General features: G+C 40.7%; 1 protein-coding gene across 1 annotated transcript in view; it reads right to left on the bottom strand.

Moving 5' to 3' along the window:
- The window catches only part of ITGBL1 (integrin subunit beta like 1), a 206,003-nt gene that overhangs the window by 109,698 nt on the left and 80,913 nt on the right, over positions 1 to 15,392 (bottom strand). Inside the window, exon 3 of the mRNA XM_082434660.1 lies at positions 3,031 to 3,177. Coding sequence (XP_082290786.1) covers positions 3,031 to 3,177 — 147 coding nt within the window. The remainder of the gene's footprint in view (positions 1 to 3,030; positions 3,178 to 15,392) is intronic.

The raw sequence follows: 15,392 nt of genomic DNA on the forward strand, positions 1-15,392 counted from the left end.
AGATGGATAAAATTAAAACTAAGTAAATCATAGACCAAGAAGAAAGAGCTAGGTGATTGATAATTTTTACATATACATATATCTATATGAAACCAGATGATGCAAAGGCATTTGCAACAGATTTGTGACAAATGCTATAAAGATAGTATAAACCTCAGTCTGGCTCTGTGAAGGAGGAAAGGCACAGTAGGGGAGTAAGCTCTTGAGTTGGCACTTGATGTATAGATAGAATTTCAACAAGTGGAGATGGAGAAAAAACTTGTGATGTTGAAGAAAGAGCCTGGGCTAAGGAATAAGGATGGAGAATTTAACAGTGAAGAGTCTGGCTTGAGTTTGGAAAAAAGGGTAGGCTAAAGGCAGACAGTGTAGGATCAAGAATATTGGTCAAGAATTTTAGAATTTATCTGTTGGAATACCAGGAGCCCTTCATGGGTAGGGAGAGAGGTGTAACATAGTTAGGGCTACGTATGCAGTCATTGTTTTCAGGAAAGATGGGAAGGAACAGCCTCTGCCTCTGAATTCTACAACTTCTCACTGACGTCCCCCACAGGCTGGCTCACTCCAGTCCACACATCTGAACCATTCCTGGGTGATGCAGGAAGTTTACAACAGTTCAGAGACTTCCTGTCTTACTCATCAAGTAGAATTCACAACTGAGGCTCCAAGATACGGCATATGGAAGCCCAGGCACAAGTGCCAGACTCGCGTGCTCGTGCTGTGTCATCCTGCACCTCTCTCTTGGTTGCCAGGTAACTCAGTCTCTAGGATTGGTCTTCTGTTTTATGCTAGATTATTTTAGCTCTGACTTTTCATTCTGCCTAATATAGCTGTCTCTTTCTAGGATGACTCCCTGTCTTGAACACCAGCCTATACTCCTGATGCAATGGTGCTGGAGCCTTGCTTTGCTCTGCAGACTGTGCCTTGCCATTCTGCGCCCCTACGGAGTCAACTTCTGGAACTCCTTTAGTGCCCAGCTCCACCTCCATCTCCCCCTGCCCTTCAGTCTTCTGCCCATTCCATATACCTCCTCTTCCCCTTCTGTTCCAAGCTGCTTCCTGCAAATCACACTGCGATATGAGGGGGAAAGATTAGTATAGAGAACTCAGAGACTAATGCAGTTTGGGGGCAGTGGTCCTGAACTAGGCTGGTAGAAGTAGGCATTAAAAGAAAGCTATGTGACAGCAAGATCCCCAAAGTAAACTTGAAAGGCTTAGAAACTGAGAGGAGAGTAAGAGAGAGAAAAAAAGATTGTGCTGCCTGTGGAAGTTGTCTAAAGACACATTAAAGGACGTCGAAGAGATACGACAGCCAGACGTAACACTGCCCCTAGACTGGATCCTATACAGAGGTGGGCACAATGATGTAAAAGGCATTGTTGGGTCAATTGACACAATTGGAATATGGACAGTAAGATTACATAAAAGTATTGTATCCATGTTAAAAAAATAGAGGTAGAGATATCTTAGAAACATATTTTATATCTTATCCAATGTGTTCCATCATCTATTGAAACAATTCTGTAAATTTTCTCCTTTAAGATGTGTTGATGTAGTGAATCATGCATTTAGATTCCTTAACACTGAAACATCTTCGGATTCCTAAACTAACCCCTATGTGGTTATAATGTGTTATTAAAAAGAAAAAAAAACCCTGGATTTGAAAACCAATCAATCAATCAATCAATTAATCCATCCATCAATCTGAAAATAGAGTACAAAGAAACAAAACTGAAATTGATTTCAAGTCTTATTACTGAAAGAAGTTTGGAAAGCATGAAGTTTTCAAAACAAAAGAGGCTATACGGTGAGTGTGTGTGTGTGTGTGTGTGTGTGTGTGTGTGTGTGTGTGTTTAGAGGGTGAGTGTCATGAACTGGAAGTAGAGAGATTCTACTGAGAGGAAAAGAAAAAAGGAAGTGCTGGAGAGAAGCCAGGAGAGTATCAGTGAACACAGAGAGTAACCTGACCGTTAGCACTTTCGTCACGGTCCCCGGCTGCTCCACTCACAGCGTGCCTTGGCAGTAGACCTGATTGCTATTAGCAAAACACCCTACTGCACTCAATCTACACAGAGCAATTCCTGTCAATCAAAGCCTGTGGAAAGCTCCCAGCTCTGAATGCAGGACTCTACCAACAATGTGAGCTTCAGAGGGGAAGATACTCATTTACGTAGTCAAACCCTGGCCTTCAGCATGCAGGGCAAGAGGCTCACACCCCTGGATCTACCCAGTAGATCTTACCCAGTAAGAACTACCCAGAGAACTTTGAAAAAAAACCCACTATAGTCCATATCAGACCCCAAAGCAATTAAATCAGAGCCTCCAGTGTAGGACAGGAGCATTCTCAAGTTCAACCAGGGTTGAGAAAAAACTGACTTTGAGGTTCTACCTGCCCAACAGTTAAAAGAGTATTTAATTATAGTAACACTGGCTGAATACCATTGAATCCAAAACCACAGCTGTTGTGTTTTATATGATTTTGGTAATTAACTTTAACAGCTCCTCTGTAAATTTCTAAGAAATATTTTTAAATGACGTCTATCAGCTATAAAAATATTTTAGTCAAACAAAACTCTTGCTATCACTATATTCTGCAATGGTTTTCACATCCAGGGCATCGGAAACCCCCATTAGATTTGAAAAGTTTGGTTCTATTTGATGCCAAGGTATAAATTCAAAGCACCCTTGATCTGTAACAGAAGATAATTAAGTAAGTTTATACAAATCCTTTTTAAAAGGATTAATCCAGCATTCAAAATCACGGCTCACAATTTACCTAAAATGTTGTCAGGGTGTTGTTTCCAGTGACTATCCTACTTGAAGGAGGCATTTGGAACAGCTGGAGAGCATCAGACTTGCCAGTCTCAGCAAGAGGACATTTTTCCCAATTGATTTATCTGAATTTCACTTCAAAAAAATATGCTCAAAAGCAGTCTCACTCGGAGGTTCAACATTTCTCAACACCTACATATTTCCATTAAAAACCCACATTTGATTATTTCATTTAACAATTCTCAGGGCATGGAATTCTTACCTGCATTAGAGCAGATGATATCTTGAGAATTCTTGCACATTTGGTTGCTCTGTTTCTTTGTCAGGTCACAGGTCTTTGGGTACTGGCAAGCGTCCCCAGACCATCCTCCATCACATCTGCACTTTCCACAGTCACACACACCGTGGCCTGAGAATTTAACAACATTCCGTTAGACTCAAATTCTTTTCCAAAGGAAACCATTACTGTAACTAAGGATCTTAACAGTGATGTTGGTTCTGGACCGAGCTATAATCAATTCAAACACAGGTATACGACAGTGACTGAGGGGTAATCCTATTTATAGACCATATAATGAAGTATGTGGATTTTATTTTCATAATCAACTTCGATAAATCATTCTAAAAACATTCACTTAACTCATAGAGACATGAGGATAAATAATAAACCAGAGGTCTGAAAAACCACATGATCAGAAATTTAGCACTAAAAGGAGTCCACCTAGCACCGGCATATTTAAGACACAAAAGCCCCGTAAGAACAATTTCCATTTAACTGCATTTTATAACACATGAGATTCCACTAAACTAAACATTGGCCTTATATTTATTTGAATTTGATATGTAATAAAATTGTATAGATACATTAAATACCACCTTGGGATAAGATTGACATGAAAAATAAGTATATATTTTGTTTCTTGATGGGGTAATCTGGTTCAAGAGTCAAAAGGATAAGAGTCATATTCATCTACTGCCACAAAAATTTCTCAACCTTCCATGCTCTCAAATCAACATTTTGCTGTTTTTATTGTTGTGGTTATTAATTTTATTAAGTCCTGCTTGAAGAATCCTGCTAATGTTTTATTGACTACATATTAGAAAGAAGTACAAAACACAAGCCTTGGTCTTTGCCCTTAAGGAACTTACAAAACTGAAAAGTTGAGGCTAATCTGCAAAGAGAATTGTGTTATCTTCAGCCAGAAATGTTTGTTGGACCTTATATTAAGTTGAGGGATGTAGTCTACAACCTATAGAAATAAGAGGGGAAAGATTTTCTGGACTTTCTTAACTTTTAACTGGGCCTTGGAAGGTGAGTAGAGTTTGAATGGGTTACAGAGAGAATATTCTTGTATTATTCAAGGTAACAGTACTATGTCTTAATGCCTGAAATTCATAGCCACAGTGGAATGGAATCATTGATCTTGGGCCAACAGTCATTCGAGGTGGCAGCCAAAATCCACATGATGAAGTCCAGATGGTCGGTCAGAATGAATGGCTCTGAGGCATGCCATTTGGGCATGCTTGGCAGAGCCTGGATCTGTGATTGGCTGACTTTAAAACTCCCCTGGGCCCAGTCCAGGTAAGTGTTTCTATTCCTGTTGCATTTTTCGAATTAATTTTTCTATTTTACAAACAAAACCTTGCCTGCACCTTAATTGCGATTCATTTTATCAAGTGCACATTATTCTGTCAAATTGATTGTATCATCTTGCATTCCTGTCTGGTCCTACATGATATTGTCAATCTCAGCCAACTTGGTATCATTTACAAGCATAAGTGATCTCTCCTGCCAACCCTCCAGTCTATTTATAAAAGTATTAAGCCAAATTCTTGAAGTGGCTGAGCCTCTTTTGGTGAATTAAATATCTCGGTAACTGTAACGATTCTTTAATAATATTAGTGTATTAGGTTAAACCACATGAAGTAGCCACTTTTATAAGTTAAATGTCAGTTATGGTTCATCCCAATAAAAAAGCTCCATATCAACTGCAAAGAAAATAAAAATGCTTTAGAAGAAAATGAAGTATCTAGAATAAAAGAATACTCAATGCTTCTTTTATATTGGATAGAACATCTTGAACTCCAAACTAAGGTATATATGACAGAGGTGGGTAATGGTTTGTGGGTCAAAGGTTACAGATTTTTGAAAGGGAGGGAGATTTGGAAAAATAAGGAAAATGTACAGATGATAGGAAAAGACTCATTCATCCCACACTGACCCAATGAAGCATCAGTAGAAGCAATATTTTAGGTGCTTACAACCCAAAGTTAGTCCATGGAGGTCCAGTTTCAGAAACTTCTTCCATAAAAGGTTCTATGATAAAATAAACATGGAAAGAGACATGCTATATTATTCTTCTCTTAGCGTGCTATGATATATATCAGCACACTGAAGCCCATCAGAGGTCCTTTCATGAAAAAGCTATTTAACTTTACGTAGAATATACAATTTTTTTGATTAGGGGGCCCTTTTTCCTTACAACTAATACTAATATCTTGGGCACACACTGTGTCAGGTAATGTGTTTTCAGCTTTTCCTGTAGCATCTGATTGGAGGCAAAGATGACAGACAGTGTAGGACAGGGTCCTCTACCTTTATGTTCTTTCTAATCTTCATGCCCAGCAGGGCCTTCTTGATTCACTTTCCTCCATTTAGGAAAGTAAATGAGAATCGATTTTTTTTTTTACTGTCAAGAATTACCGAGTAATAGTCTGTACAACCTTATTTGGAGATAAATGTCTAATTTTTTTTTAGAAAGAAAATAATCTTCTATTTCTACTCTTTATCCAAGGTTAATAAGACCTTTGGCCAACCTCAGGGAATGAGGTTGCTGTATTATCGAAGCAAGGTAATCTCCATTACAGTGTCAATAACATGGCTTCGGCAAACATCCCGTTTTGCAAAATAATTTATCCACTGTGTATTAGTTTGCTACGGCTACCATCCGAAGTACCATAAACTGAATGGCTTAAAACAACAGAAATTTTCTCTCTCCCGGCTCTGGAGCCCCAAAACCTGAAATCAAGGTGTCTGCAGATCCATTCCTCCCGGGGCATCTGAGCAAGAAATTCTTCCGTGCCTCTCTCCTACCTACGGATGGTTGGCTGCGATTTTGGTGCTCCTTAGCTGTGAAAGCTTTCCAGGCTCTGCTTCTGTCTTCACGGGGCTTTTTTCTCTGTGTGTCTGTGTCTTCACATCTTTCTCCTTATGAGTACCCCAGTCACTGGTGCCCATCCTACTCCAGTAGAGGCTCATCTTAATTACACCTTCAAAGACTCTCTTCCCAAATGTCACATTCACAAGCACCTGGTGGTGGGATTTCACCCATCTCTTAGGGGCACACAATTTAAACCTCAACAGTTGCAAACAGTAGGTCCTGATTATCCTCTTTCCTGCTGTATAGACATGTATAAGATGGGATCATTTTTCTCTCTTAGATATGCAAATAAATCGGCTAGAGCAGGCAGCAAGCCCCCTCCTCCCTGTTTCTATCCTACACAGGGAGGGCCTGAGAATTCCCAGACAGCCCGGCCCAGGTCCACATGTGCTTCCACAGCTCTGCCAGCCCCTCCCCTCCCCTGCTCCTCCTGCGGTAGCTGCTTCCTGACCACCAGCCCAGCCTCAGGACATCTGCACTGCCACTGACTGGGGGGAAAGCCACAGCAAGCTCTGGAAGAGATTTGGGGACCTTCGGGGTAAAAGGTCCTGGGTCCCAGGCACCTCAGCCTAGGGGAGCAGAGGTGGCAGGGCCCAGGGCTCCAGGAGGCGATGTCCCCTTGGCCTCTCAGGCATCCCACCCCACTCCGCCTTGGGAAAGGATGGCAGAGGAGGTCCAGAGCCGAACCCCTCCTATTGTCCAGGTCGAAGGGTGGCCCTTGCCCAGGGCAATATGAAGTCCTAACCAGCAGGATATTCACCATTCCCGGCTGTCTAGACCATTCCAGTTCTGGCTCTTCTCCAGATAGCTCTGTTTCCACAACTACAAAATACCGTCTTAAAACAAACCATCCAACATCCTTGAGAATAAATCTGTTGCCCTTCAAATATGTTCTCAAGGAGTCAAGAGAAAACAAACACACAAAACAAGAATGTGAGAGAAATGCCAAAACAACCCCCCACAAAGTAATAAGGATGAAAAAGCCAAAGGCTATTCACATTGCTCCCAGGGCTGTGAGTAGTGTCGCCAGTCGCTGGAAAGGGAAGACAAGTCACGGTGGAGGGTAAAATCCAGTAGTTTAGTCTCCTTTTTGGGTAAGAATATGGAGGCCTGGTCGGCTGTCTCCAGTGCTTCCCAGGTGAGCTAAAGCCTTGATCACCACTGATCAAGGAAGGACATTCCAACAGAGACAGAATAAAATGGGGTTTGTGATTCTTAAATAAACAATGCAACTGCAGCACTGCCACCACTATTTCGTGATCCCTTGTACCTGGGTAATGCAAAGGCACTAATCTATTCCACTCAGAGTGATGATAAGATACACTAGTGCACAGTGGAGGAGAAGTTGATGCTTTTTTTAAAAAATTAAAACAAACTGTTTCCAATTGGAAATACTTTACCAGTATTGAAGAACTTTTAAAAATCAATTAGCCATTTGCATATACCAATGAAAAGTAATAGTACCTTTCTTTGCCAAATGAACAAACAAAAAAAAGCTGAAGGGGACGGCACTTAACTCTCCTCCAAGTCTACTGATATTTTGGATGGAAATAAACTGCCAAAATTAACGTGCCTATTGGATTAGCTATATGTTTTTGGCTTCAAGTCTTTTTGAAGTCTTAAAAAGGTAGATAGATAGATAGATAATAGATAAATGTAGACATAGGTAGGCATAGGTATAGGATAAATGGATAAAGAAGCTATAGCATATAAATATATATATGTGTATATATATTTTATATATATATATATAGTATATATAGCATATATATATAATGGAATACTATTCAGCCATAAGAAAGAAGGAAATCCTGCCACTTGGGACACATGAATGAATCTTGAGGGCATTATGCTAAGTGAAATAAGTCAGATGGAGAAAGACAAATACTGTATGATTTCACTTATATATGGAATCTAAAAATAGCCAGCCAACCGAACAAACAAGCATAAAAACCAAACTCATAGAAAAAGAGATCAGATTTGTAGTTAACAGAGGCGGGAATAGGAGGAGGGGAATTGGATGAAGGTGGTCAAAAGGTACAAACTTGCAGTTATACAATAAATAAGTACTAGGTATGTCATGTACAACACAATGACTATAGTTAATATACATACAAATATACTGTATAGTATATTCCAAAGTTAAGAGCGTAAACCCTAAGAGTTCTCATCACAAGGAGAAAAAAACTTTATCTTCTTTTTTTTTTGTATCTATATGAGATGACAGAGGTTAACTAAAGTTATTGTGGTTATTATTCTGGAATATATGTAAGTTATTATGCTGTACACCTTAAGCTTACACAACGCTGTATGTGAATTGTATCTTAATAAAGCTAGAAACAAATCTTGATGTATAATTATTATTCCATGATTACTACTGACAACAATTTTATTATCTAGAGGAGGATGATGTTAAAAAATGATTCTCTCTGGATGTCAGATAAGCTAGGTATTCCACTGCTAGAGCCACATGGTAACCTTGAAATAGATATTTTAAATTGAGCACTCAGTTGGCCCTGCAAATCTATTTGATTTGGTCAAATACGTAAACTCCCAAGACCTGAATTGTCTTATTGTCCAGTGGATTCAAACAAGCTCATTTAATAACAGACACACTCAATTTTTCTCCTGTTCTTTCTGAGCCACTATAGATCTCCCAGCCTCTCTAGGTATAAGAAACTAAAGAACAGTGCCACATCTAAAATTCTAAGACAAGGATCCCTTAGCTAACTTTACAATTACTTCATGGTTTGCAATAGAAACTTGACCATTTTCAAGACAGAGGTACAAGTCCCTATTTTGCTTCTCAGGCTAATTAAAAACTGACTTCTTAGATATTTCTGTGTCCCATTTCTGAGGACATTACTATATGAATGATGGAAGAATTCCGTGTAGAAGGGAGTTTTGCCCCAGAAATGGAAAGATCTGGGCTCTAGTCCTACTTGGACACTAATCCACCAAGCAACCCTGATCAGGAAAATGGAAGAGAAGAGAGGAAAGGAAAACGAACAATTACTGGTTTCCAGGTAGAGTGGTAAGTACTTTATACAGGCTAGTCTGTTTGCCATGAGGAGCCAGCGAGACAGATCTTTGTTTCCCCGTTTTACAAGTAGGAGGAGCAAAGTGTAATTAGCTCGCTCAAGGTCAGTTTATTAGCTGAAAAGCTGTGTTTTTCCTATTACAGCCAACATTACCCGTTTAGTTGCAGTGCAGTAAACGTGAGAGCACCCTCTCGGTCTAGGAAAAGTGGTACCAGTAAAATCTACGGATTAGTGGCTTGACGACACTGCTTCCTTGTGTAGCTCACATGCTCAGAACTGGATTACTCAATACATGTTGAAAGAATTCTAACAGTAAAATTATCAGATTTCACTATTTAAAATTAAATAATGCTACAGCTGGCAGATAGAAGAATTCAGGAATCTAGTTATCTAATTTCTCTAGACCTCAGGGTGCTGATCTGCAAAATTAAGAAATTGGACTGAATGACCCCAAGATTCCTTTCATCTTGAAAATTCCGTACTATAGCCTCAATCATTTTCTTTTTCTTACAACAAACCAAGGTGGTTCCTTCAAATGGGGCATTCAACATATTAAATCAGGCTGGTAGCGGTGGATATTGTTACCAAATCTTGTTTGCTACTGAAAACAATCCTGAAACAAAATCCTGCTTGTTATTCAAAGTACCCATTAAAATACCACAGATTATCCTGATACGTTTATTTTTAAAGTGGGTTTGGGTTGAATACTGCTAAAATTGGGGGATTTAACATTAGAATTCTGGTAACCTGAGACAATTATAAATTATAAAACATAAAATATAAATTATAGCAAAGCAAGACAGAGTGTTTTAGCTGAATCTTAGGTGGCAAATTTCATAAAGTCAAACCTATAATATCATATTCAGGCAAGAATTATACAAACACACTCAGACACAAGCACTAGCTTGGAAATTCAGGAAACCTAGGTGTTCATATAGATTCTGCCATAGTTGGTCTTGTGACCTTCAACAGGTGAGTTAATCCTCAAACTTTCTGGACTCAATTTTTTTTTTGGTCTGGTAAGTTAAACATGTACATAAACTCAGTATTTCTCGAGGGTTGCAGAGTATGTGTCTTTAAGGGGGAATTATTAGAACTGTCTTCTCTGCTGTTTCATCCACATTTCTCGAGAAGCTGGTGTTCCCTACCCTGCCCCATAATTAGAGCATGTGCTATATTCCTCAGATGTCCTGAGAAGGAAAAGAGAGAGAGGAAAGACTATTGGACCAGACGATGGAATCTTTCAGTCCTCCATTCCACCAGCTCCCGGTTCTACGAGTTTATTCATCAGAAATCTTTACAGAGATTCCTTCACTTTCTTCTGTGAAAGAAAAATAAAAGGAGCCCTCACTTCCTTTGGTTTCTGTCTTGGTCTTTTGTCCTGTCTTGGGGTATTTTATTCAAGCGTGTCTCTTCATCTCAAATACACCAAATGACAGAAGCCACTCAAGCCTTAGACACAATATCCATCAACAGTATTTCTTAGCTGATGGAAATGAACTTAATCGAACTGGAATCTAAGAAACTCAGAATATTGTAACCAGACTAGGAGACCAGAAATGACTGAAATCTCCTCAGTTTTACTAAGAACAAAAGGAAACTCCCTGTTCACCATCACCTCCTTCTCATTATAGATAAATATGTGTGTCAAGGAATCTGGTCAATGGAGATATGTGTATATGTATGTTCGTGTATGTGTATGCGTGTGTTTATTAATACACATATATGTGTGTATGTATATTTATATATGAGACTTGGCAAGACTCTAAACCTTGTCTTTAATGTGGTTACCAAGAGCACTGGATGATTGGATGGTATTTCTCAGCATCCCTCTCAATGTCGAGATTTTTTTTTCAGAACTTTGTGTATGTGCTGGGCTTCCCTGGTGGCGCAGTGGTTGGGAGTCTGCCTGCCAATGCAGGGGACACGGGTTCGAGCCCTGGTCGGGGAAGATCCCACATGTCACGGATCAACTAAGCCCGTGTGCCACAACTACTGAGCCCACGTGCCACATCCACTGAGGCCCGTGCGCTCTAGAGCCCGTGCTCCGCAACAAGAGAAGCCCGCGCACCGCAAACAGGAGTGGCCCCCGCTCGCCGCAGCTAGAGAAAGGCCGCGCGCAGCAACGAAGACCCAACGCAGCCAAAAAATAATAAATAAAAATAAATAAATTTCTAAAAAATACTATACTAATATCAATAAAAATGGTTTTTTTTTAAGAGCAACATTCTCCCAGCACCAAGACAACTCCTTAAAAGATAGCGTTCCTTCTTTTTTTTTTTTGTAATTTTATTTATTTATTTATTTATTTATTTAATTTTGGCTGTGTTGGGTCTTCGTTTCTGTGCGAGGGCGTTCTCTAGTTGTGGCAAGTGGGGGCCACTCTTCATCGCGGGGTGCGGGCCTCTCACTGTCGTGGCCTCTCTTGTTGCGGAGCACAGGCTCCAGACGCGCAGGCTCAGGAATTGTGGCACACGGGCCTAGTTGCTCCACGGCATGTGGGATCTTCCCAGACCAGGGCTCGAACCCGTGTCCCCTGAATTGGCAGGCAGATTCTCAACCACTGCGTCACCAGGGAAGCCCAATAATATGTTTTTTAAAAAAAGAACTTTGTGTATGTGTATCTCTGACAAATATTAATAACATGCTCCATCTGGTTACGTTAGCCTTCTTCACCTCAACCTGTGCTGGTTGTCAACAGAGCAAACTCTGTTCATGCCCTTACGACTCACAGCCAACATGGTGACGCTCTGTGTCCTCCAGGGGGCAGCGTAATGCCCTCCTGTGACAGACTGCCTAGGTTCAAGTCCCGCGGCCAGAACTTGCTGGCTGGGTAAGCTTGGGCAAATACTCAGGCTTTTCATTAGTTTCCTAGGTTTGTAACAAAGTACCACAAACTGGGTGACTCCCAACAATAGAAACTTACTGTCTTCACGATTCTGGAGGCTGGAAGTCCCAGATCAAGGTGTTGGCTTGGGATTGACATATACACACTGCTACATTTAAAATAAAATGCCTTTCCATGGGAAAAAAAAAAAAGGTGTCAGCTGGGTCATGGACTTAGAGATTCTGTGTACAATACTTCCTCATCTCTTCCTAGTTTCTGGTGGGGGCTGGCAATCCTTGGAGTCCCTTGGCTTGCAGCTGCATCCCTCCAACCTCTGCCTCTGCCATCACATGGCCCTCTCCCCGCCTGTGCCTGTGTCTCTTCTTCTCTACTTATGAGGACAGTAGTCATGTTGATTGGTGGATAGGGCCACCGTAATCTATCATGACCTCATCTTAACGAATTACACCTGCAATGGCCCTATTTCCTAACAAGGTCACATTACGAGGTACTACGGGTTAGGACTTAAACATATGTTTTGGGGGACACAATTCAACACCTTTCATTATCTCTGCTTCCTCATCTGTAAAATGGGGATAATAATAACAGCTATCTCACAGGGTTCTCATGGGTATGGAATGAGTTAGTGCCCATAAAGCATTCAAAACACTGCCTGTCAATAAAATGTCAGCTATTAACATCTCTACTGAAAGTATTTGGAGAGCAGGTAGCCCAAATACAACTGTCATGATAATCCCAATCCTAAACTTAAGTGAAGAAGTACTTTTGCAGAATAAAAAATGGATATTAGGTGCAAAGTTTGATTCATGTATCTTCCTCTCGAATACTGCACAGAAAAATTCCTGATCTATACGAAGAATGCATATGTGTTACAGAGATAAGAAATATTCCCAGGAGGGAGGTCCAAATTTCACAAAACTAATAGGCAAACCTATTAATTAATTCTATGATTAACTGTGCCCAAATAATAAGTTTAAGACTCTAGTGTGCTAACCAATGTGCTAACAAGTATATATACACTTAAATACATACATATTTATGTGTGTGTATGTATCCAGGTGTCTGTGTACTTTTTTAAGCTTCATAAAATTCCCCCCACATTCATACTAGCCTTTGGCATTGGATGCATTTGGCAATGCAGCAAAAGCACAAAAAGCAGCAAAAAAAAAAAAGCCAATCTTTCTTTTTCAGCTTCAGAACAAAGGTCCTGACACGAGCGCGTGGTTTCCAAAATGCGGTGCTCATCTCGAGATAAATTATCAATGAATACACAAATACAGGTAAAAATTCAATTTCTTGAAGTGTGATCAGGAGTTTGGAGATAATTGATTTGCAAATTTATAAGAAAGATTCTATTTCTTAAGCTAGGTGGTGGAGACACAATATTGATCTTTTAAATTATTTTTTATACTTTATGATCATATTTTACGCAAAAATTTTAAAAAGAAAAAAACACATCCGTTAGAAGCAATACCCCTACGAGGGATGATGTTAAAAGGAGTGTTTTAGGACTTCAGCAGCGCTCAGGAGGTGCCACCACCCTGACTCATATTCATAAAACACTGCACGGAAGAGACAGTAGGGTTAATCTTTACAAGCTGAGGGTCTGTGAAGAGCTGGTAGAACGTAGTTGCCAATCTGAATGGGAGGACACTGTTATTCAGAAGGATACAGGCTAAGCCAGGAAGCAAGGTGCAGGCAAGAGCTATGCACGGCCTGGGTCTCCAGGAAAAGGCACTGTCCCCTGCCCCCTCCAGGGGACGTCGAGTACAGGACACAGAGAGATAGGGTTGTGCCCATTCCGGGAGATGTAACTTGACTCTGGACCATCTTGGAACAGCTTCAGTAGAACAGAAATGGCTGTGAAGGTGCAAGTACCTGACACAGGCCACCACTGTCCTGCAGCAACTAGAGAACCAGAGATGATCTGGAACAGGAAGACAGCAGCAGGGCCCTGTGGGCGGTGAGCAGTTTACTCCCAAAGACCCTATGTCCCCATCACCCTTAGCATCTGTACTCCAGGGAAAACCCCAAACTGAGTACACTCAGAATCAAACCAAAAACCATTTTTACCATAGGTGGAATGGGAGCTGTTATGAGTTGAACTGTGTCCCCACCAATTTTAGATGTTGAAGCCCTAACCCTTATACTTCAGAATGTAAGGTCACTGCAGATGTAATGAGTTAAGATGAGGTCATACTGGAGTAGGATGGGTCCTTAATCTATTGTGACTAGTGTCCTTATAAAAAGGGTACATCTGCACACAGAGAACGCCATGTGGGGATGAAGACAGAGATCAGCGTGATGTTTCTACTAGCCAGAAAACACCACAGATTGCGGACAAAACACCAGAAGCTCGGGAGAGTCATGAGAAAGGTTCTCCCTCGTGACCGTCAGGAGGAACCAACCCTGCTGACAACTTGATCTTGGGAGTTCTAGGCCCCAGAACTGGGAAACAAAATATGTCTGTTATGCAAACCATCCACTCTGTGGTACTTTGTTACTGCAGCCCTAACAAACTAATACAGAAGCTCAAGGTATGGTTTTAAAGAATTATAGAAAAATGAAGGTGTATCATTTTACATTTCTGAGCTGAAGGTCTGAGGAAGTAATTGCCACCCACTGGCATAGTCAGCACATTTTAACCCACATGCTTAATAGATGACTCCATAAATAAAGGCTGACGTTTGCCTGCATCTTGGCAGAAACAACTAAATCTGAATGGTACCTTGTACACCCAGGACCGTCCTAAAGGTGACATTAGAAGGCAAAAATCTCTAAACAAAAGTATATATTTCTCTTTGTCACCTTGTGTCAAAAGTCAATAGGAGGGCTTCCCTGGTGGCGCAGTGGTTGAGAGTCTGCCTGCCAATGCAGGGGACACGGGTTCGAGCCCTGGTCTGGGAAGATCCCACATACCGCGGAGCAACTGGGCCCGTGAGCCACAGTTACTGAGCCTGCGTGTCTGGAGCCTGTGCTCCGCAACAAGAGAGGCCATGATAGTGAGAGGCCCGCGCACCGCGATGAAGAGTGCCCCCGCTTGCCACAACTAGAGAAAGCCCTCGCACAGAAACGAAGACCCAACACAGCCAAAACTAAAATAAAAATTAATTAATTAATTAATTTAAAAAAATGGAAGAATTACGTGCACAGCAAATAATCTGAAGTTAAAAAAAAAAAAAAAAGTCAATAGGAAAAGAATTCAACAGAAATCCCCCATATAATGAAACACACGGCTTATGGAATCACTGGGAAATGGGCAAAATGATTCTCTGTGGCTTATCTTTCTAATCATTCTGCTTAGTATTCCTCCTTTCCCCAAACCCTGTTTTCTAGAAAATAAAACCACTTTCTTTGTCTGAAAAGAATGCCACGCCTCTCCCATTAGCCCTGTTGCATTATTAATTCCAATGGGCTGTGGAAAGGCTCCCCTATACAGAGCTTCCAAAGTATGCCCAGAAGTAGACTTTACCAAAAGCCTGGACTTCTAATAAAACTACCTTTTAAAAAAATCTATTTTTCAAAAAGAACTCTTTTATTGCTCCTTAAAGAAGTCTGTGCAATGGCTAAATCA

Source organism: Balaenoptera physalus (assembly GCF_965194825.1).
Source record: "Balaenoptera physalus genome assembly, chromosome: 18".
NCBI lineage: Eukaryota > Metazoa > Chordata > Mammalia > Artiodactyla > Balaenopteridae > Balaenoptera > Balaenoptera physalus.